This window comes from Poeciliopsis prolifica, unplaced genomic scaffold (assembly GCF_027474105.1).
Source record: "Poeciliopsis prolifica strain line A6 unplaced genomic scaffold, Auburn_PproV2 SCAFFOLD060, whole genome shotgun sequence".
NCBI classification, from domain to species: Eukaryota; Metazoa; Chordata; class Actinopteri; order Cyprinodontiformes; family Poeciliidae; genus Poeciliopsis; species Poeciliopsis prolifica.
This window is the reverse complement of record NW_026562435.1, coordinates 241,937-263,642: the sequence shown is the minus strand read 5'-3', so window position 1 is coordinate 263,642 and position 21,706 is coordinate 241,937. Positions and strand designations below refer to the sequence as shown.

General features: G+C 37.9%; 1 protein-coding gene across 8 annotated transcripts in view; it reads right to left on the bottom strand.

The window, feature by feature from the left end:
* Nucleotides 1-14,262: 14,262 nt before the first annotated feature.
* ect2 (epithelial cell transforming 2) overlaps nt 14,263-21,706 on the bottom strand; it is a 33,530-nt gene continuing 26,086 nt past the window's right edge. For 5 of the 8 annotated variants that reach the window (XM_055060467.1, XM_055060468.1, XM_055060470.1 and 2 more), the window contains 2 exons: nt 17,594-18,122; nt 14,263-15,415 (listed from right to left, as the gene is read on the bottom strand). In XM_055060467.1, coding sequence (XP_054916442.1) covers nt 17,625-18,122 — 498 coding nt within the window. In that variant the 3' untranslated portion in view covers nt 14,263-15,415; nt 17,594-17,624. The remainder of the gene's footprint in view (nt 15,416-17,593; nt 18,123-21,706) is intronic. The other 3 variants (XM_055060472.1, XM_055060473.1, XM_055060474.1) reach the window with 1 other exon arrangement.

Here is a 21,706-nt window from a genome sequence, read left to right as displayed (position 1 = left end):
AATAGTAAAAAAATACTATTTACCCAAAAGGAAATAAAAAATGATACGTTCCTTATCATTTTTACATTTCTTATCATTTTAAAATGATAAGTTTCTTAAAGTTTTAGTGGCTAATTTGTTAAAGTGTGTGAGACATAGCTAGCCTTTCTTTAACCTTAAACATGTTTTAACAGATGGTCATAATTAGGCTGAGATCCTCTTTAAGTTGTAAAACTGTTTCTGTTTACTTTCTGTGCTCCCCTTTTTCCTTTCTTTCAATAAAAGACCAGTTCTGAAGACAAAGGGCAGGACACATGGGAGAGCTGCTGGAAGAAGTAGCTTTTCTATGTCTTCTCATTCTGCATAAGAATTGATCGAAATTAACGTTGTTTGTGGTTCTTTGTATGTAGGTTGCGAAATCACACCTATCAGATTCAAATGGAATTTGGCCCAAACAGATTGGGAAAGTCTCACTGTATTCTCACTGTAGATCCCAAACAAAACCACACAATGTTAATGAGTATGAAGAATAAACAGTGATCAACTTTGTTTCTCCTTGCATATCTTTCTGAAGGGCATCCTACTCAGGCACCAAAACCTCCCCATACAGGTCTAATAAGCCATGTGTTCTCCTCCAGTGGCTCCAGCACCAGACGTTCAGCAGTATAGACATCAATTCATTTCACAGCTGAATTCATTAGTGGCTTTTTATTGACTGCCAATACATAGCAAGGAGACTCTGTGGGCATTGTTACTGTATTGACATCTTAAAAAAATGAATTATGCCAAAGGTGCTTTGAAACTGGTAAACAATTTAAAAATTCTGCAAACCTCATGTATGAGTAGATCATATGGTTGATGCAAAACCTACATTTTCCTTAGTGTGTAAAGCAGTCCTGTAGCTGATTGCAATGAGTAAATGATCTGTAACTGCAATATAAAATGTATTTAATATAAAATAAAAATTAGTGTCTCTCTTATGTGTATTGTGGAAGATTATTTTGGTAAATATGTTAGCATTGACCAGATCCAACAAATCATTTTTACTGCTGCTACTATAAACATGTAAACTTTTACAAGCACAAATTGTTTTTGATTTTTATTTTTTTTCTCTCTTTTCAGAAAAAAATAATAATAATTAAATATGGATACTGGTGTAACCTCAAGAGGATTACACTAGCAACTATCTATGAAAAACTAAAGAAAAAGTGCATTATTATTATTATTTATCATTATTATTAAAACACTTCTTATTGCTATATATTTTTTTTATTTAGTTAATAGGAAGCTCTGCAGCTCTGGAGTCATAGTCTGTCCTATGCAAGCAAAACACTTAATTTGGGATATTCAAATTTGAATTCACTTTATTGAACCCAAAAGGAAATTAAATGTAATAATCATTTAATTAAAGAGTTATTTTAAATGTCGATGACTGTGAATGAAATTAAATAAGATTCAATTTGTTCATCTTTTTTGTTTTTAGCCAGAAAAAAATTATGTTTTCTATGAAGTTTGTGTGTGTCAGGAGAGCATGTTATGTTGTCAAAATATGAAGATTAGAACAGAAGCAGCCAAAACTAAGACATATTTTGTTTATTCTTTTTGAGGTCCTGATATAAGATGAAACATTTTAGTAGTAAAATGATGAATGTACCAGAATTTGGACATTAAATTTATTCTGACTAAATCTGTTTATTAGAAACATCTCATTCTAGTAGATTCAACAATGGTATGAATTATTTAATAGTTTATTGTGAATAATTTATTTAGAAGTGCATGCAGAGTTTATATTTGAGGTCAATATTTTAGCATTTCTTTTACTCACCACAAGCAGGGAACTCAGATGATCAGCAGGAACAGGACACAGCACAGGACCAGAGTAATGACTGCAAAATGGAGACTGAGAAAGATTACAATTTTTGACCCTAATTAACTATATGTTGTCATAGCTACAGTCACAGCTGTTGTGGACATTGTTTTGTCTTTTGAACAACGATTAACTCAATTATAAAGCAGAAAAGTGTCCCTCTCCTTAATGCAATAAAATCCCATTAACAGGATTTAAACTCTGTCGTTGCTGCTCAGACCTCCATGTTTACACCAGTCATCAATCATCCACTGCTCCTCTGTAACACCTATTACATTTTTAAAACCACAATGGGACTGGTTATAAAAGACTTGATCATTCATTGGCCAATGACCTAAGAAAAGTTGTAGAGGCTTCAATTTTTTTCTGTGTACATCTAGAGAATATTCACAGAATTATAGCAACTCAACTGTTTCCACATTTTGTTATTTTATTCTAGAAATATATGTTTTTTTCCCCTCTAAGATATTTCACACACAGTATCCCACAATAGCAAATTAGATCTTTGTAAATTCACTTTTTTTTTCTTTCTTTCTTTACAAATTAATAAATTAAAAAATCTACATGCTCACATGAGTATTAAGAGCATTTTCCCAATACTTTGTGGATGCAGCTTTGTCAGCCATCAGAGTGTGAAATTCTTGGCTATGCTCTGATAAAGTTGGAAACCTGTTTTGGGATATTTGTCTGCAGATCTTCTGAAGCTCAGGGAGGTTGGATGATTTTTTTAAGACAAAAATGTTTTTGCTTTGGTCTCATAGACCAGATAATGTTTTTACTGCTGACCTATGCAATCTCCAACTTGCAATTTGGCTAAAATGAAGGATGAATGCCATGTCAATCTGTCCATTCAATCACCACAGGGTTATTAGGGGCACTCACCACACCGGTAACGGCCCTGCATGACACCACCCACTCAGATTTTCTAAATTCTGCTACTCTTTTAATTGTTGGATAAGAACTGTTTCTGATAACCAGAACTCTTACTTAGTAAGATGGTTTTCATGCAAGCTCTTAAATAATAAGGCCTTGATCATTTCACACCTTCCTGAAACAAAGCTGTACTAAATTATGTCTTCCTCTAGTCTTTTTTTTAATTTCCTCCCCTTAATTTGAACTTTTCTCTCTGCATCTTTGCTGCTCTATTTGTGTCGTTTTGTCCCCCTCCTCTCCAATCGTCCCCTGGCCTCTGGCAGCACTTCCTGATATAGTCCCGTTGAATGAATATGCTGCGGGCTCATTTGCGAACAATCTGTGCCGTCAAATCACAAAAGAAAGCACAAAGCTGTCCCAACTCCTCAGTAAAAAGAACTCTGAGGCAATTACTGGAGAGGAGATTGGAAAAAGACCAACATGTAAAGCAACAGCAAGAAATGTAGAGGTCAGAGTGGAAGCTTATTCTGTATGGGTAATAAGGCACCCTGTTTTTCTGATGCATGGTTACCCGAACAAAATACAGGAAGAGACAGACTTCAAAAATAATCATTTATTTAGCTAAATAAAACAAACAAAAAAAACAAGCAGGCAGGCCGACATTCAGGCAGGCAATCAGACCGGCAGACAAACAGGCGGACAGGCAGACCAACAGTGGACCCTGCTTTTATTCTTTTATTAAAGCAGGTGGAGCAAGCTGGAACTCTTCCCCCAAAAGAAAGCTGGGCAAAGCGAATCAAAAGCAGAACTGGGCAAAGAAGTCAGCTCAGCCCCAAGCCAGGTGGAGATTCAAGTCAGCTCCAGCCGCTGCGACACAGCTGCATTTATACCCAGAAGACATGGCTCTAGAGCATTGTTTTCCAATTACTGTGCTGCAGCACACTAGTGTGCCGTGGGTGATCGTTAGGTGTGCCGTGGAAATGATCCAATTTCAACTAATTTGTCTGAAAAGATTTTTTGAAAACAAATTAATTATCTGCAAATAATATGCCATTTTCAAGTGTTTGTTTTGTAGTATTGACTAGCGGCGTAATCATGTAATTTCCTTATCTCTAGATGGCAGTAGGTACATAGCAGTGCACATTAAAACAAGAGAATTAGTGATGCATGAATGTGACAGGTAGCAGTGAGATAATTGTACCTACCAAGACTGTGATGACAGAGATGGAAAAGTTTTTGAAATGAAAAATGCTAACTCCGATCTGGTCCCTGGACAAAATTCGGAGCCAGATGAAGGCCCTAGAATGAGTGGATATCAACAGAGGGCAAATACCGTGAGCTCAAGACAGTACAGTGAGAGTTACGTTTTGTTTGGATTTACTTTTACTGGGGATGCAAAATTGTGCTTGGTATACGGTGAAAAGCTATCCAACAGTTCTATGGTACTTAGCAAGCTTAAACGCCATCTCCAAACAACACAACCTTCACTTCAAAACAAGAATGCAGACTATTTCATTTTCCTGCGTAAACACATGGAGAAGCAACTTTAACGAGAAAAACCACAGGGGTCAATGAGAGAGACCTTAAAGATAGCTACCATGTAGCTGAACTTGCAGCCATTACAAAAAGGTCCCACACTGTGTCAGAGACATTAATATTATCTGCATGTAAAGCCATTGTAAATGAGATGCTCAGACCTGAAGTGGTTAAAAAAATAGCAAAAGTCCATCTCTCAGATATGGACAATTTCCAGACGTATTGATAACATGTCTGCAGATATCGAAAATGTGGTTTTGGAAAAGATCCGTATCAGTGAGAAATTTGCGTTGCAACTTGACGAGTGTACTGATATTAGTGGACATGCTGGCTTTGTGCCATTGTTCAGGCATATATTTGAAGTGGAGATGTTTAGTGCAATTTGAAATAAGAAATCGAAAATATGATAATTTTTTTTTGTTGTTGTTTATTTGATTCTTATCAAGACACTTTGATAAGAATTACTATATATTTAACTTATGCAGCTATGGAGTATCATTTGTTTACATTTTTGGTTGGTGGTGTGATTCAGGATTATTTCAGTAAAAACAATGTATCTTGGCTCAAAACAGGTTGAAAAACATTGCTCCAGAGGACCCTTGATGACTCTACTTCCAGTGTGGCTAGGAATAACAGAATTATTTCCAACAATAGACGGATCGCTCCTTTACATGGAGCGATGCTGCCACAGGTGTCACAGTGCATGGTTGTCCTTTTAGGCCTACAGCAGTTTGTAACTTTCATGAAAAAATACTTTTCTACATATTTGTTAAAACTTCTACCATGTCGTGATAGTTTGGTAAGAGACATATAATCAGTGAAAACAATGATCTCCTCTGCCTTCTCCCAGTGTGACTTTTTGAGCTAAATTATGACAGCCAGTACACCCTGAATACAATTTTTTTTGTCTGTTCAAATTACCAACCCACGATGGTAGCTGGTGCAATGCTCAAATTCACACGCTTCTTCACATTTGGTTAGTGGCATATCTACCACTGTTTAGCTGAGTATGAGTAGTAACAGCAGCTTGTCATTTGGACCCACCTACTGCAGGAAGCAGTTCTTGATGGCACAAATTATTAGATAAGGTTCAAATTCCCTGGAGCTGGATCAGGCCATGATAAGCATCAACTCTCTATTCCCAGATTGTTTAAAACTTGTTTTGCTTATTTGAGGATATGATGACTGAGAAGTTACTATGTCACTTGGTTAGATCTTATTTAAAAAAAACACAGCCTTTTGTCTCAAGAGGTTCTATCATCACTTCTGCCTGACTTTAATTTGAAGCTCACCTTCAAATTAAAGGCTAATCCAGGCTCTTTACTTCTCTTTTATACTTCCTGTAGTCCATCCATCCATTTTCTAAAACCATACTGGGGCGGCAGGGGTGTTGGTGCCTATCTCCAGCAAACATTCCGGGCGAGAGGCAAGGTGCATGCTGGACAGGTCGCCAGTCTGTCACAGGGCAACACAGAGACAGACAGGACAAACAACCATGCACACACACGCTCACACTTAGGGAGAATTTAGACCAATTAACCTGACAGTCATGTTTTTAGACTGTGGGACGAACCTGGAGACAAACCACACATACACATGCAACATCCAAACTCCGTGCAGAAAGACCCCTGGACTCAAACCCAGGAGGACCTTCTTGCTGCAAGGCAACAGTGCTACCAACTGCACCACTGTGCAGCCCAATAATCCATGGCATTTACAACATGTCATTATCAAATGCCAAAATTGGGGAAAAGGGCAAGTTTTCTTGCAAGAAAAAACTTTTTAACTTTCCATCAAGATGGTGGAACAAGTTGTTGGACCAACATTTCTAAGTTCAGGTGTTTATGTTATTCAGGAAGAGAACACCGTCTCTGCTTTGGTCCAAACCAATTACCACTTCAGGGTTGAAATCTGCATTCCTCATTCTTTGTCTCTCTTTGTTCATTTGCTTGCGATGTGGTACAAAATCTTCAATGGACCCCTGCAGCATTACATCATTAATAAGCCATTAGCACCTCTATGTTTCATCTCTCCCACACTCACTTCCACATACAATCACACAACAAAGATTTCAATCCTTTTTGGTAATTTTTTTAAACCAAAAACATTAAAAAATTTAACCTAAAAAGTGAAAGAATTTTGCTTTATAGTTCTCTGTTCTGATGCATCAACCCAAGCAGCATTACTTAGATCTAGCATAGACACCTGCAGAAAAAATTGTTTAGGTTGTTAAAGAAAGCAGCATAATCACACTTTAAAAATTAAAAATATGAATTAATGCAAAATTTAAAAAAGAAAAAGAGTGATGTTTTCTATGAGAAAAGAAACAACATCGTGCTCACAGCCTTGGTTCCTCATCAGGTTAACCTGAGGTTCTCTGTTTCTTTTTTCCTTTCATAACTCTTCACTCTCCATCATCAGTTATGTGAAAGGACAAGAAGTGATTAATGGCATAGTTCTGCAGATGCTAACATACACTGCCCAGACAGCAAAATATGAGTGAGCAGATCTTCAGACAAACAAAACTGCATGTTCTGTTGCTTATTCAGATACAAAAAAGTTGAATGTAGAACCTACTTTTAAATGGTCCGAAATATATGCTTTGCATTCCCTTCTACACACAGAACATGTACCTTTAGAGCACAATATAATTAAAAATGCATAGTCCTTGCTAGTAATTACTGCAGTAAAACTTAGCTTCTCTGACCCTTTGATGTGAATGAACCACCTACTAACACATAGGCAAAGTTTCTCTCCTGTAAAGGGATTTTTTGAAAGCCAAAATCTACAAGCTCTAAATTAAACCTTTGTTCAGAGCATGAAAGAACTATATGAATAAAAATATAAAACAGAAAAGACAGATTGAATAATTTGATTTCACAAATTTGAGAATTCTTTCAAAGGTCTTTGGAACTGGAGGACAGATAAACAAAAGACCTTCATCCCTGGAAAACAATGCTTTATGATAGGAGATCTGGTTGTCACACACACACGCGCACACATACACATGCAGCTTTCTGCTAAAACCAGTAGAAACAGGTCCTTGGATACAACCTGGCACCTATTTGGAAGAAGCCCAATGCAAATATGATACAACGTTTAGAATGAAAGCATGTGACTGGACCTGAAACTGTTCATGCCTTCAGGAATTGAAAGTGTGATTTTTCTCATTTATAAGAATAATTTCACTCCATCCCACCATTGCTGAAGGTCATTACCCTAACCCACAGTGTTCAATTGGGAGCATCTAGGATGGCTAGAGGAAAGTGGTCATTGTTTATGGAAATTGATGGCATACTAGACTTTACATATTTAAGAAACATAACTGTGAAACCTAAACCATTTAACTGTGAGCCAAACTTCTGCTGACACAATAAAAGCTGCAAACACATTTTAAAACCAACATAAACAGAATTACTTACAAAGAACAAAACATGCTGACTTCTCCTGCCATGTTGTCACTACTGGATGATAACGTTTCTGCCTCTGGGATGCAGGATAATTCTTCCAGTTCATGAACACACAGGCATAACTCTGGGAAAGGATCTTTTCATTTTAAGCAGCTTTAGTTTAAAAAAATTCTATAGCATTGGTAAAAATATGAATTGTTTTTACCAATAATTCTAAGAGGCTCAGACATGGAATGATTTATCTCTAACAGATGAAGCAACAATAGGCATTTCTGCTGCCATCTACTTTTTTAATTTGCATATATACATATATAATATATATGTTGAACGAGTGTTCTACTGAACACTCATTCAAGTGTTGAGTAGAACACTTCATCTCCATCTCAACAGAAACAAACATAATAACTTAAGGACAACTTAAGTTATTATTTCCATATAAAACTATATAGACAAACTAGAGGTCAGGCTGAAATCTGGGAGTAGCGATGAACTCTGACCTGAACATTCAGAGCCACATAAAGACAGTTACAAAGTCAGTCTTCTATCACCTGAAGAACATTTCCAGTTGATAGAAGTGCTTTTATCTTCAGTCGCATTGAATACCTGCAACAGTGTCTTGAGAGGTCTGCCTAAAAAAATCAATCCTCCAGCTGCTGGTGTTTTGACTAAAACCAGGAAGATAGAGGAAGATAACCCTAAAGTCCTTCTACTGAGAAAAGGGATTTTGAAATTCTGTTATTTTATAAGTCACTGAACTGCTTAGCACCATAAAACATTAAAGATCTTATTGTTTCATAAACCTTCCACTTAAATATGCATTGCATTCCCAGAACCAAACATGAAGAAGCAGCATTTAGTTTTTATTTCTCCTCTAATCTGCAAAAAAGCTTATAGTATTCTATCATCCAACTTTTCATTACTTTGCTGCATTACTCCACTGTACTGTACTGTTTCTTTTTTTTTTATTGTTTAAGGTTTGCATTATGAAAAGCACTTTAAATTGCCTTATTGATGACTGTGCAAACTTGCCTTAGTGTGGCAGGAGGGTCTCCTGGGAACTGGTTGTCTGGGTTTTCTTCCAGGATCTGTTACCCAGGTTATGCCATCTGTACAAAGTGGAGAGAAAGGATGGCTGGGCAATTTTCCATACTAATTCACATAATGGTAGGTTTTCTGATCCTTCCATCCTCCAAAGACTTGTTTGCTTCCTCTCCATCAGTCCATTGTCCTTTGCCTGTCCCAGTATGTGGCTGAGGTTCTGCCTTTTTTCTAGTGAGAAATGTGTGCAAACTGTCTACATAACGAATCCAGGTCAGATATTTTTGAATCAGTTAAATTGACTAATTTCGAAGTGGTGCAGCTGTGGGTCTCCTGAAAGCTTCTCATAGATGAAGCATTTCTTCAAATCATCTTTAAACCATCCCAAAGAGGAAGCCCATTTCACTTGCTTGCATTTAGGTTGTTGTTCTTTCATTTAGTCTACATTCTATAACCAAGGTCAAAGGTTGGACACAAAAAGGTATTGGATTTAACCTGACAATTTATGAAGTAATGTTTTCCCTAGAATTAGGAGATGCTAGAGTTTCCTTCCCTGTCTGTATTTTCTTATGTTTGGGGAAGATCTTTGGTCATGATTAAGGAAAACTCAGTTTTACCAAACATATAAACCTGTCTCTAGTGTCAGAGAAGAGCCTTACCTTGACTTCAAAGGATTCCACTGTGATTCACTCTGTCTTAAGTCCCATATTAAATCCCACTTGATGTCCCCATGTTAAATCCTCTCATATGTATCATGTTAAATCCTACATATGTATCATGTTAAATCCTCCCATATGTCTTAAATTAAGTTCTCCTGATTGTCCCCATATTAAATCCTCCCATATGACAGCTCTTCTCTGTGCAGTTCGTATGTGGAGAAAATGTGCTTCCATCTTATTCATTCTATGCACACTCTATCTTCATAAAGTACACTTTTCTGTTATAGCATGTAGTTAAATTATGCATTAGGAGTTGCTCTGACTGGGTTAGCTTTTGAACTGATGATGGTAGGTTGGATTCTGCTCAGTCCTACAGCTCAGGCTTCAGCAGCCCTTCATCCTCCTTAAAACGTGTCTCCCTTTTTGTTTCACTCTTAAACAGACACTCAGAAGCACTTTGAAGTATGGTCAAAGGCAAATATAAAAAGAGCAGAGTGTCCTCTGTGAAGAGGTGCCTTTTGGTTGCAGCTATTCCCCAGGCTCTCTTGGCCTCAGGCCTGCATGGCAGTCCACCTCCAGTGGCTGGCAGACTGGCTCAGCTTATATATCCAGGAGACATAGATTATATCTTGAAGCATTGAAGGGATTGCATGTGAAGAGGACAAAGGAGGAATCAACTCTCTTTGGGACAACATGAAATACTAAAACAAGTAAAACACACCTTTCTTTATTGTGAGGCAGTTGACCTTCTCCAGGATAGCAAATGTGATTAGAGTTAAGCTAAGGGCATCCAGCAAAAGGCTGGCAAGTAACAGGTGTGTTAACCCAGTGAAGAGAATCTTTTACTCCCATGTTGTATCTGTGGCAAAGTTCAGAAAATCACTGGAAAAGCTGGAGATCAGTGCTAAAGTGTTAACCCTGACGTTGGAAGGTCTGGCTTTGGTTCTGAAGCTGATGTTCCTTTTGGCGGCTCGAACTCTGTTTGTTCCCCATATGCTCAGAATGAGGAAGAATACAAACCTCTGGAAACACCAGCTGATGATAACAAGGAAGTGAACACAAAAGAGAAAGACTGATCCAGCTTGGAGATTGTTTGGTTGTCATGCAGACCAGTGTTGACGATCTTTAATTCAAACCAAAAATGTTCACACTGTTCTACAATACAACTTCTTTAAATCACAGTTTTAAATGAAATCTCATTCAACATTTTCAGCTTTACATCAGTTATATATGCCAAAATGTTTAGTAAAATGTCAGAATATCAAGAGAGAATTTTTATAATTATGTTTTTTTCCATAAACTAAAATAACTTTCAATTGAAACAATGTGTGGAAGCTCATATGATGAAAATATGAACTTCATAAAGTCTAACTCATTCCATGTGGGCATAAAATGCAGATCCTGACATGCTTGTCTGACCTGTTCAAATAACTGCAAAAGTATCATAAACAACCAAATGTCCAGCGGTCATAATGTTCAGCAATGAGACAAGTTCTGTGTTGCAAGAATGAATGAAAGAGTTTTGGCACAAAGACGCTGACAGAAACCTCTGACCCAAAACAAGCGTAGAAAGGTTCTGCTTCCAAAATACTAAAGGAAATGGATGGAAGCATCTCAATAAAGAAAGTTTGTGAAATCAAGCAAAATGAAATTACCTAAATTAGGAAAAGTTTACTTGGACTATACAAAAAAAAAGTGAATTATTTTTGAACAGTGTATGTAAATATCTGCTTTCTACTATATAAAATTTGATTTGCCTGGAGCTGACATCACAAATAGACATAATGCTTTTGGACAGTTGCCAGAGCATCTGACAGTCAATCCAAACAGTGAGTGTGAGCATCAAACAGAATTTGATGAAATTTTGCTTGTGGGTTTAAATCAGGTCAAGCAATGTGTAATCCACAGGAGTACATATGTGCAAATAGTACATGAAAGCAACATCACACGTTGTCTCTAAACATGCTATAAACAGCATAGCGTATGCCTCACATGGTGGAAACCTGCAGAAATTACTGACATGTAGAACAAACAAACGTTGACAGCAATGCAGTCCCTTTATTGAGTAAATTCAATTCAGTTCAATTCTATAGCACCACTTCACAACAAATATCATCTCTGGGAACTTAAAGAAAATCATTTTCAATTCTATCACACATACATTCCAATTGATCCCAGTTATCAAACAATACATTAAGCAGAGTTCATTATTCAAATTAGATAAAAAAGAGTCACAAGATTGACTGGCAGCATTCACTCTTCCTGGACCAGCTTGTGGCAACAATCGCATTATGTCATTGATTTTACAGAAATCCCTCATACTCACCATGCATCTAGCAAGTGTGGAGAGGAAATCTCCGATTTAACAGAAAGAAGCCTCCAGCAAAACCAGAACTTGGCTCGGTCCAAGTGGCTGTTTTCCATGACCAACTGGGGGTTTGAGAGGACACTGGCGTTTGATTAAAACTCCAGTGTCCATGCAACTGGTGCAGTTGGTAGCTGCAAGAAGGTCCAGGGTACGAATCCCAAATTGGGGTCTTTCTGCAGAGTTTATATCTTCTCCCTATGGGTTCTTTCCTGGTACTCTGGCATCTCCTGGTACAACAGTCATGTCCTAAACCATGACTGTTAATTGGTCTCTAAATTGACATGACGGTCCACCCCCAACCAGAAGTAGAGCAAACCTCTGGAAAAAAAAAAAAAGTCTTATAAGTTATTTGTGGGAAACCACTGACAAAGATTTTAAAGCCCAAAGGTCTGAGCAACCATGAGGGAACTTCGAAGGAAATTTTTTTTCGTTTTGTCTTCAATGTACCTTTGGCCCTGTGATGGTTTTCTGCTCTCTGGTGGCAGTTGAAATTCATCTTTGTTTTTTAAATAACATTGCATAATATTAGAGCTTAATCGTTAAAAACAAATCATTCGATTAGCTTTTCTTGCATAAATATTATCAGCTGTGATAATCTGTCCCACCTCTTTTACCTAACAATAATAATCCTTTAGACCCAGAGCATCCAATTGTAACGTCGCTCTACCATAACCTAAAAATAAGGTAAGGTAATAAGAGTAGTGAAGTTATCCTGCAGCTCCAACTTCACCTTACTGGTCTTTTCATCTGACATTTTTAATCTTCCAAATATTTGGCCAACCATGTTTTCTGCCATGTATCTGTACATCCTTCTTGGCATAATTCTGGAAGCAGGTGAGTAATTACATAATTAAGTATCTGAGTTTTGATTATGCATGTCAGGTTGTGTATGAATATTTGTACCACATGCCTGAAAAGTTATTGATTTACAAAAAAAAGTGCTAATGTGTAACCACAGCACACATTTATACTTCTCAATCCAATTTGAACAGACAAGTATTCAGCTGTTCATGAGGATAACTCATTTTTTTTAGACTCCATTTTTGGAAATGGAATAAATTAAATGTTCTTAAGTGCATGTTCCCCACTGACAACTTTAAGCCATTTTTTGATTATTTTCTCTTATGACAGTCGTAATGATAAACTATGACAACTTTGATGGAGGTTCAGGTTATGGGTGCTTGGACTTCAGGATGAATTGCAACTGCTGATTGGTTGGTTGCTGACATCTCACTGAACTAAACGACAGGTGGTGGCATGTCAGTTGTCCTTAGGTGTGAGTGAATTGGTTGTCCTGTGTCTCGGTCTTGCCTAAGGGCCTAAAATATGTTATACATAAACACTGTGGAAGAATAATGAGCAGCTTGTTTCATTTTACACTGCAGTACTTCAGATTAACTTTAGCAAGAATTTTTCAACAGCTCCATATGTGATGCTCAATGCACTAATCCATGAACTACTTACCTAACCCTTGATGATAAATGGAACAATGAACAATCTAGAGTGGAAACACGTTTGAGATTTGATCTGCACCGAACCAGACGGCCTGATCTGGCTCTAAATTTGCTCCACATGCAGAGCAGGACGTTATGTTAAAGATTTAAACTTGAAGAGCTGGCACACCTGAAACAGCAATAAAAGTCAAGACTGTTCACATCCCACTCATTTGCTCTGGTGACACAACATCATCCTTTAGGTTAGCATTTGTCAACCGGGGCATTGAGGCTACAGTGGCAGCAAAAATTTACAAAACGGGGGCACTGCCATTCTATAGGAGGGCGTTTGTTTGAAGGTAAACTTTATTCCTTAAATGCACGTGCTAAAACCTGAGGTGTGTAACTTTAAAGCATGCTGCAAATGCACTGGTATCGATGGCAGCTCTTCAGTGTTTGTTGGCTTCTTGGCGCAGCTATGTGCGCCTGCTACTGGTAGTTTCACCACATCATTTCAGGGTTACAACGGCTAGGTTTTACTGTGATTCACTTGTCACGTCATGGGTGTCTGGCTTTCAAATATTTTATATCCTATTGAGGGTTTTTGTATGCTTGTTTTGGCAGTGATGTAATCGTATCATAGCAGTAACTTTGACATGACTTTTAAATTAAAACAGAATTTTTTTTTTAATGTTCATGTGGATGCTGCATGCTTCCATGGAAGGACAAAGGAACATCCCTCTAATAAACCTCTAATTACCAAAAATCACAATTCCTTCACTGTGTAACCCTCAGAAAAATGAACTCATTTAAATAAAGAAATTTTACCATGGGTGATACCATGATACACATAGTTCATTTAATAGAATTAACATCGATGCTGTAGGCAGTACAGCACTAACAGCACTTTTAAATCTCACTGATCAGTTATCGGGATTAACAAATTTGACATTTCAGCACTTTACACATTTGAAAACATTTTTCCAACAAAGATAATAAACATTTATTTGAACACCACTGATTTGCCATATTTAGTCACCAACCCAACAAATGAAAAGTTAGATTAATTTTTACAGTTAATAAAAGACATACACATAGCCAAGTTTAAGTGCATTTAATATAGAGATAAAATAATGAGTGACAAACAGTAAAACATCAGTATCAGACTACAGACAATATCAGAATAAACATAAATAGCAATAAAAAGATTGGCCACAGTCAACTATTTATGACAAAAATAAATATGTACACTTATATAACACCCCCATGCACACATTGTAGACAATAACAGGTATACATAGAAGCAGACTAATATGCTTTTCTTCTTCCCAACCTCGTGTTTACAGCTTTATAAAAGCTGTAAACCATAATAGTTTACATGCAGAAAATAAAGGTCAAATAAAAGAGCTGAAGTTAGAGGTAAAAAACACATTTTCCCACTAAAAACATGTCAGTTTAGATGTTTGTCTAATATTGAAGAGAATTAAGTCAGTGAGAGAAAAATGTTACTTTGTTATTACAGGAACAGCTGAACAGTAATTGGTAAAAAAAAATCTTTGAAATTACAATCACATTAGCAAACATGTTAGAGTGCAGAGACAACAAGGGACAGACAAACTAATATGTACTCTCGCTCTACAGCTACTGTCAATGTGTCAATAAACAAAGCAAGTCAGGCTAGTCATGGAGGATATTCAACAGCGGCGTGTCAACAACCTGTGAGCTGACCAAGCAGATGAACAGAATTGGTCCTTGTAAATGCAGGACATCAGCAAAATTTAACTAAAACAGTCTCCTTCATTTCTTTTTCAGTGTGCAGTGAACCTCAGCATGACAACATGCCATTCCAGCTCAGAGTTCATAATACCAGCCACATCCATGGGCTGGGCTTCACAACCTGCATTAGGAAAAAGAAGTGGTGCATCGTCTTCATACTGCTATGGAAACAAGACAATTCTGATACTGGCAAATATCAAGATGTCCTTTCTGAGGATTCCTTCAATAAAATACTGTCACATTTCTGCATGTGGAAAAACTGTTCAGAGCTTCAGAATGGAAACATGGAAGAGTTGGTCCAGAGACTCCAGCTGATTTAACCAGAAAACATATTTTCTGAGTTTATCTTGGAGGTGGAGGAAGCTGGTTCACCAACCAGTGACATATCAAAAGAGATGGGTGGATGACCGGGAGAATGTGTGGTACTTCCTCTCAAACATGGTTTGCAGGTTGACCATGGAGGGGGAGTGGTGCGCCTGAAACCAAAAAAATACCCAACAAAAACTCATTAATAGTAGCATGGACAAAAAGAAATAGAAATCTAATGTTTTTTTCCCATATTTGCTGTTAAACGATTTAGGTTATTAAACACCATTTTAAGCTGGTAAAACAAATTGCTTGTATTCCTCTCTTCCACACATTTTGCAGATTCAATTTTTCTGCTGCTGGTTTTACATTTTAACCCTCCCGCAGTCTAAAAAGATGGGGTCATTTAAACCCCACTCGTTTTTTTTTTTCTTGTGCGCAATACTGCGAAAAAAATTTAAAGGGGCACAAAAAAACTTTTTGGTTGTTTTGTGTGCTGGCTTTGGAAAGACAGGCAGTCATCCCATCCCAAGGTGTTTCTTCACTGTCCGACCATGATATTCGCTGTCCTCCTACTGAGTATTGCGTTAAGACCACAGGAGGGTTAAGGGACGCTTTACCTTGTGCACCTCCCAGCGATTTCACACTTACTTCGCCTACGCATTTAACCCCCGTGTCGTGATTGTCTGACCTTGACCTTTGCAGTGCTCCTTTGAGTGCAGTGCCAAGACCACCACCAGGTCCAGATAATTTATGTATTTGCACCAGCCTTCTTAACAAGCTCGTCCTTTGCGCTCTCAGCCCCACTGCTTTCAACTTGCTCTGTATTGATGCCGACCAGTTATGTCATCAATAAGCATTACTGCGGTTGGCTAGTAGACTGCAGATCTCTGTCGTGAGTCAAATTTCTGTTGTTTCTACCATATGTTATATATGTTGCATATTCCTATTTCAGAGCAAATAAAAATCCATGAGGTAGAGTTTGGAAACAATAAAACTTCAAGAGGGAATCTGAATCTAACGTATCAATCTTATACTGACTTGGTATCGGTTTTCATATTTTGGATGGAGCCGCCCAACTCTGATTTTAACCTATGAATGTGCTGCTTCGATGGCCTCTGTCAGTGTTATTTGTCATTTCAACAAGAAACAAGAAGCAATGTCGAGAGAAACATAACTAACCAATTCCTTCTACATCAACTCAACAACATGCAGAAACAAAGTTCAGTCATCTAAGTATCTCAATGTTTTTCAAATGTCTTAAATTCACATCTATTTCAGATTCAAGTTTCCATTTTTTGGCAGATTTTTTATAATATCTATTTGAAAGTTCACCAAGTTTTTATACAAGATGTTCTACAATACCAGGAAAGAAAAAAGAAAGAGCAGACTGCCAGATAGCTGGAAAGGCACATACATAAGCTTGATAAAGCAGACAGCAAATGATCCCTGAAGTAAGGAATTTTTATATTTTCTAAAGCCACTCTAATCCAAATCAGAAAAGACCGAAGTTCTTCATGCCTGGCCGATATAACTTTAAAACGATTAAGTCATTCTTTTTTCAATAAAAAAAAAATAAAAAATTAGACCAGCACTTTCAAAAGATGAAACAAAGGACCTTTTACCTCTACAAGGCCTCCCAGCCATTCCCCTAATCTTTAGATTCTGTAGAAGATTAAAGTCACAACTCTGGCTGGGCCACTCCAGTGTTAATATTCCTTCCATTTGGAAGAAACATGTTTAAGAAATTAAAGATGACTTCAATCCTAATTGTTCAGGAACATGCATGTTTCTGCATCCTGTTGTAGTAATATTACAATCCTCTATTAAAAGTGCACAAAAAAGGAAAACATACTAGTATGACTTGAAGAGCTTTGTCACCATGAAGTAGAAGGTGTTAGGGGGGCGAACGGTCAACTGTCAATGTAAAGTTTTGTCCAAGTTTTAAAAACGGCTAATCCCATTTTTGTATTCAACTAAGCTTTACAAACACGTGATTATTGCCACCACGACCACCACCAGGTGGATGCCCAGACTGATTCATTGGAAATATTTGTCCAAATTAATCAGTGTAATTTCTGCCCCACCTATGAATCTCTGCCAGTTTTCTGTCACTTTTTGAAACCATCCTTTGAAGATGTTGTGTAGCTGATGAGATCCTTGTTTTGAACTCTTACTGATGCAGGCTCTTAGCTTCTAAGGAGTTGATCTTGGTCTAAGATATCACCAGTGCCATTTGTTTTGTTAGTGTCAAACAGAACACACCAATGAGTGAAGTTGAACCCTACATTATAACCAGTATTGGTGAACCCTTAGAAGAGACCAGACAACAGGTAAACTTTGCTCACATGGGACTGCAGGAATAACGTCAGTGGCGGTTTAGATCAGCATCTCTCTGCGAGGACTGGTCAGTACAGCAGACTGTGGCTCCACTTGAGGATCCAGGCACGACTCAGAAAAGATCCTGGTATTCATGGTAATGGGCTGAGGACTTGGGCTTCTTGGCTGAAAATCTCCAGAGGCAAGACATCTGGACAGATCCTGGCCAGATTGTGGTTGGATGTTTTTAAGATGAGGGGAGCCAAGACCAGCTTGTGTGAAGATGGATTTCTGTGGGATTGACTTGGGTTGAATTGTTGGTACAGAATGAGAGGTGGACCTGTATTCTTGGACGACAGAGGTGTATTTGAGTTCAGGACCACCGGAAGTGTTTGATGCAATGTGGGAGGAGTGTGTTTTGGCTGGAGTGCAGGGGCTACATTTACACACAGGGATTCTAGGTTTGACAGGGGCATGATCCAAGGAGTTGGAGCGTTGAACCACAGCACTGTTTTTGGTAAATTCGTTCAGACTGAATGTGGAAGAAGAACGGGGCATCTGAGGTGCTCAACAGAAGGAAGACACATGGAGAACAGGTTGGGACATGAAAGGAGCAGCAACAATAACAAAAAGAGAAATTAGTGAGAACCATTCAAGTCCAACAAAATATTTCAACTGTAAAAGGTACATCTTTAAAGAGTTTTAATCTATAATTTTCATATATTTCAGATAGTTGAGCTTGTTTCCTCTCAAACAAGCTCAACTTTGCAAAGCTTTTCACCCTTCACAAACAGCTTCAGGGCAGGGGCTTCATGGAATCGAGCTTTATGATACAGCAGGTAAACACACGAGACACGTTCAATAACAAAGGAGGCACCCCTTATGAACATCTTTCTAATACTGATATTGTCTCAACTGTGCTCCAAACCTTCCTGATTTGCAAGTACAGATTCTACTGGATCTACCAGGATCCCACATGTTGTCCAATACCACAGCGATCTTTTCATAACCCAGAATGCCAGGTGGGGCATTTTGGGGTTGTTGAGTATTTTCATCTCAACTTTCTCCATATTCACAGCTGAGCAGAACTGGAGAATTTGAGAGCAGCCAAACATCCAGTGTGACTATTTCTGAAAACTTGTGTTAAAGGGCACATTACCCCACTATAAAAAAACCCAACTCTGGTACTGGGAATCACCAGAGGTGATAAAGGAATTGTGCTCACTAGACACCTCATGAGATTCTCCTCATTTGTTCCATACACTCAACCAAGTGTTGGAAACATTCCCCCACACCAGGGCTGCACCGACTCCAAGCTGACAAGAGTGTTAGCCAGTAGAGACTGCTGCTGCTGACTCTACACACTGAAATCTGGTCAGGTCAGGTTTCAGTGTGTTGTGAGCTTCTCCCTGCTATCACTGACGTCCCCTTTTTTTCTCCATTCTGATGCAAGACTCCTCACGAGCTGCCCCAATGACCTGAGCATCTCTCTCTATCAAATGAACTGGTGTTCATACAAACATGGTCCATGAGGGATTTTGTCACTTCAGATGGGTGTCAAAAAGTCTTTTACATGAATTACCTGACCAAAACATCACTCTTTCTACTAATTTCCCCTGTAGTGAAACCTAACGTCAAGTCCACAAAATCAATAATTGTATATAAATCTTCCACATGAAAGGGTTCATTCACAACAGCCCTGTTTAGTCTGCTTTAATCCAGCTCTAGTTTGTTGGGGGAGGTGTGAAAGTGTAATCTAACTCTGATGCAGTCCAAAAAAGTTAACAATGATCTATATCGGCGGTTTTCAAAGTGTGAGGCGCGCCTCCCCTGGGGGGCGCCAGAGCACATTAGGGGAGGCGCGGTGCGAGGGAAAAAATAAACCAAAGAAGAAGCTATCCGCTGCTGTCTGCTGGTGTGAGAGAAAAAAATGGACAAATCTTTAGTAAACGTGTTCATCTCCTTCTCTTCAACCTATCTATGTGAATGTGGGTTTTCCGCACTCGCAATGATAAAAAGCAAATCCCGGTCAAGGCTGCTGGTTGAAAATGATCTGCGGTTATACCGCTCCACAGTGCAACCCCGCATTAACCGGATTTGCGCATCAAAAGCACAAGCACATTGTTCCCACTAAAACGAAGGTGAGCTGAACAGTAATGTTGCCAATGTGTTGCCACGTTGCCAATTTAGTTAAAATCATAAATAAAATGAGTTACACATGATTCAGGACCGTGGTAGAAAAAAAAGGGGTGCGCATAGCGTGCGTAAATGTTTTTTTTCTTTTGTATGCCTCCGCTCTTTCATACTGCACGCTCTTTTAGCTCGAGATAAATTTTTTGTTTAAATTGTTTAGATGAGCCACAAAAAGAGCTCCACAATTTTGCAACTGTTTAGGTTTTTGATTTATTTTTTAAATTTCAAGGAAATGTGCAACATTTACAGATGTGTTCCAAAGATCTGATCAAAATGTTTTTGTTAAGATGTGAAAACACTGTTGTATCTTCTCTTTTAAACTCAGAATCTCAGATGTAACGTTTGTTTGAGAAAACAGTTGAAAAATGAGTTTGGGGTTGTTCTTATCATTAGAAAAATGAAAAAGGGCGTATTTGCCATCCAAAGGCCCTGATAAACTAAACTACTTAAAATGGGAGGAAATGTTTTAAAATGTTCATGTGTTAAATTTCATTCAGATAAAGTGTCATTTTAAAAGATGAGATGGTTCTAAAATAAAAGCAATTAGAAGGTGTTTTGTGGTGGCATTTGTTTGTGTGTGTGTGGTGGGGCTGAGGGGGGGGGGATGCAGCAGGCATTGTGCTCCTTGGAGGGGGGGGCTCACCCTTTCATACTTTGAAAACCCCTGGTCTATATGGTTTGATCTATGTAGTCTAGCTGTAGTTATGTTGTGATCCCATAAGCCACTACCAAACCAATAAAATATTTCAGTTTAAGCCCTGGTCTTGATGACATATTGATACCTTTGCTGTACAACAAGAGAAAATGTATAATAAAAAAAAACAGTAAGCAGTATAATGCAAACATATTTAAATAACTATGCATTTTTCTTTTTAAATGTTTTTAAAAAGAAAGAGACAGTATTGGGCAAAAATATCTGGTGAAAGTGTATAATTTATATGTTCTGCTGCTGTTAAAAAACTGTTTTTGTGTTTACTTGAAAGTTACAGAGGGAGTTTGCTGAAGGTCAGTGATGTGTGGTCAGGGAAGGCAGAGCCTCTACTGTCATCATGGGAAAATAATAAAATGATAAAATTATTTATATTGCTATTTTCACCCTGTGGTTTGTACTATAAAAATAATTTATTTTTCATTTAGCTTAAACAATTTTGATTATTTTTTCTTCTAAACCACAACAATAACTTATTAATAACAGAAAAAAACAGTAAGCTTAAATGCATATGACTGCAACAGACTGAATGTTCTGCTATTTGTGTGGGAAATATTTGAATGATTTTTGTGGCGTTGTTGTCAGTTGTTATGGCAATGTCTGCGTAGCCACCCTGATACAGGGAGTGAGGAAGAAGTAGTTTTGAGTTGTACTTTCATGATTGTTCCCTTTGCTGTAGAACATAGCAGAAAATTAATAATATCTACATGTCCAAGTTTGATTGAGTTTATGGAATTATTCTACGGCATGGCATGTAAAAGAATAGTCTTTTTGCCCTCCAGCGTTGTCCGCATGCACAAAATTTTCCGATGTAAACAATAACATGCAGGGGCCTATATTTATAAATCTGGTTTTGATTAAGTCAGTGCCTCACCAGCTATGAAACTCAATGCACGTCACTGCTGAAGGTGTAGCATCTCTTCAAAGCGCCACTGTTCTGTCAGACCCAGAGGTAGTTTGAGCTTCATTATCTTGTAGGATTTCTAGTAAATTTTAGTACTGCTCTAATGCTTTGAGTGAGAGGCAGGTCATGTTCCCTAAAGGTCGTTTCACTGACAGTCCTAAAGAAAAAAAAAACAAAAATATATTTTTTAACAGCAGAAGTAAAACTAATTAAGGCGGTTTGGACATCATGATGTTTAGTTGTCAGGATTGTCCTACATACAGCTAGTAGCAGAACTATTTAGGGACTGGATATTTTTGAACATTTTTAAAGAACATATTCCCTCATAAATGTTTT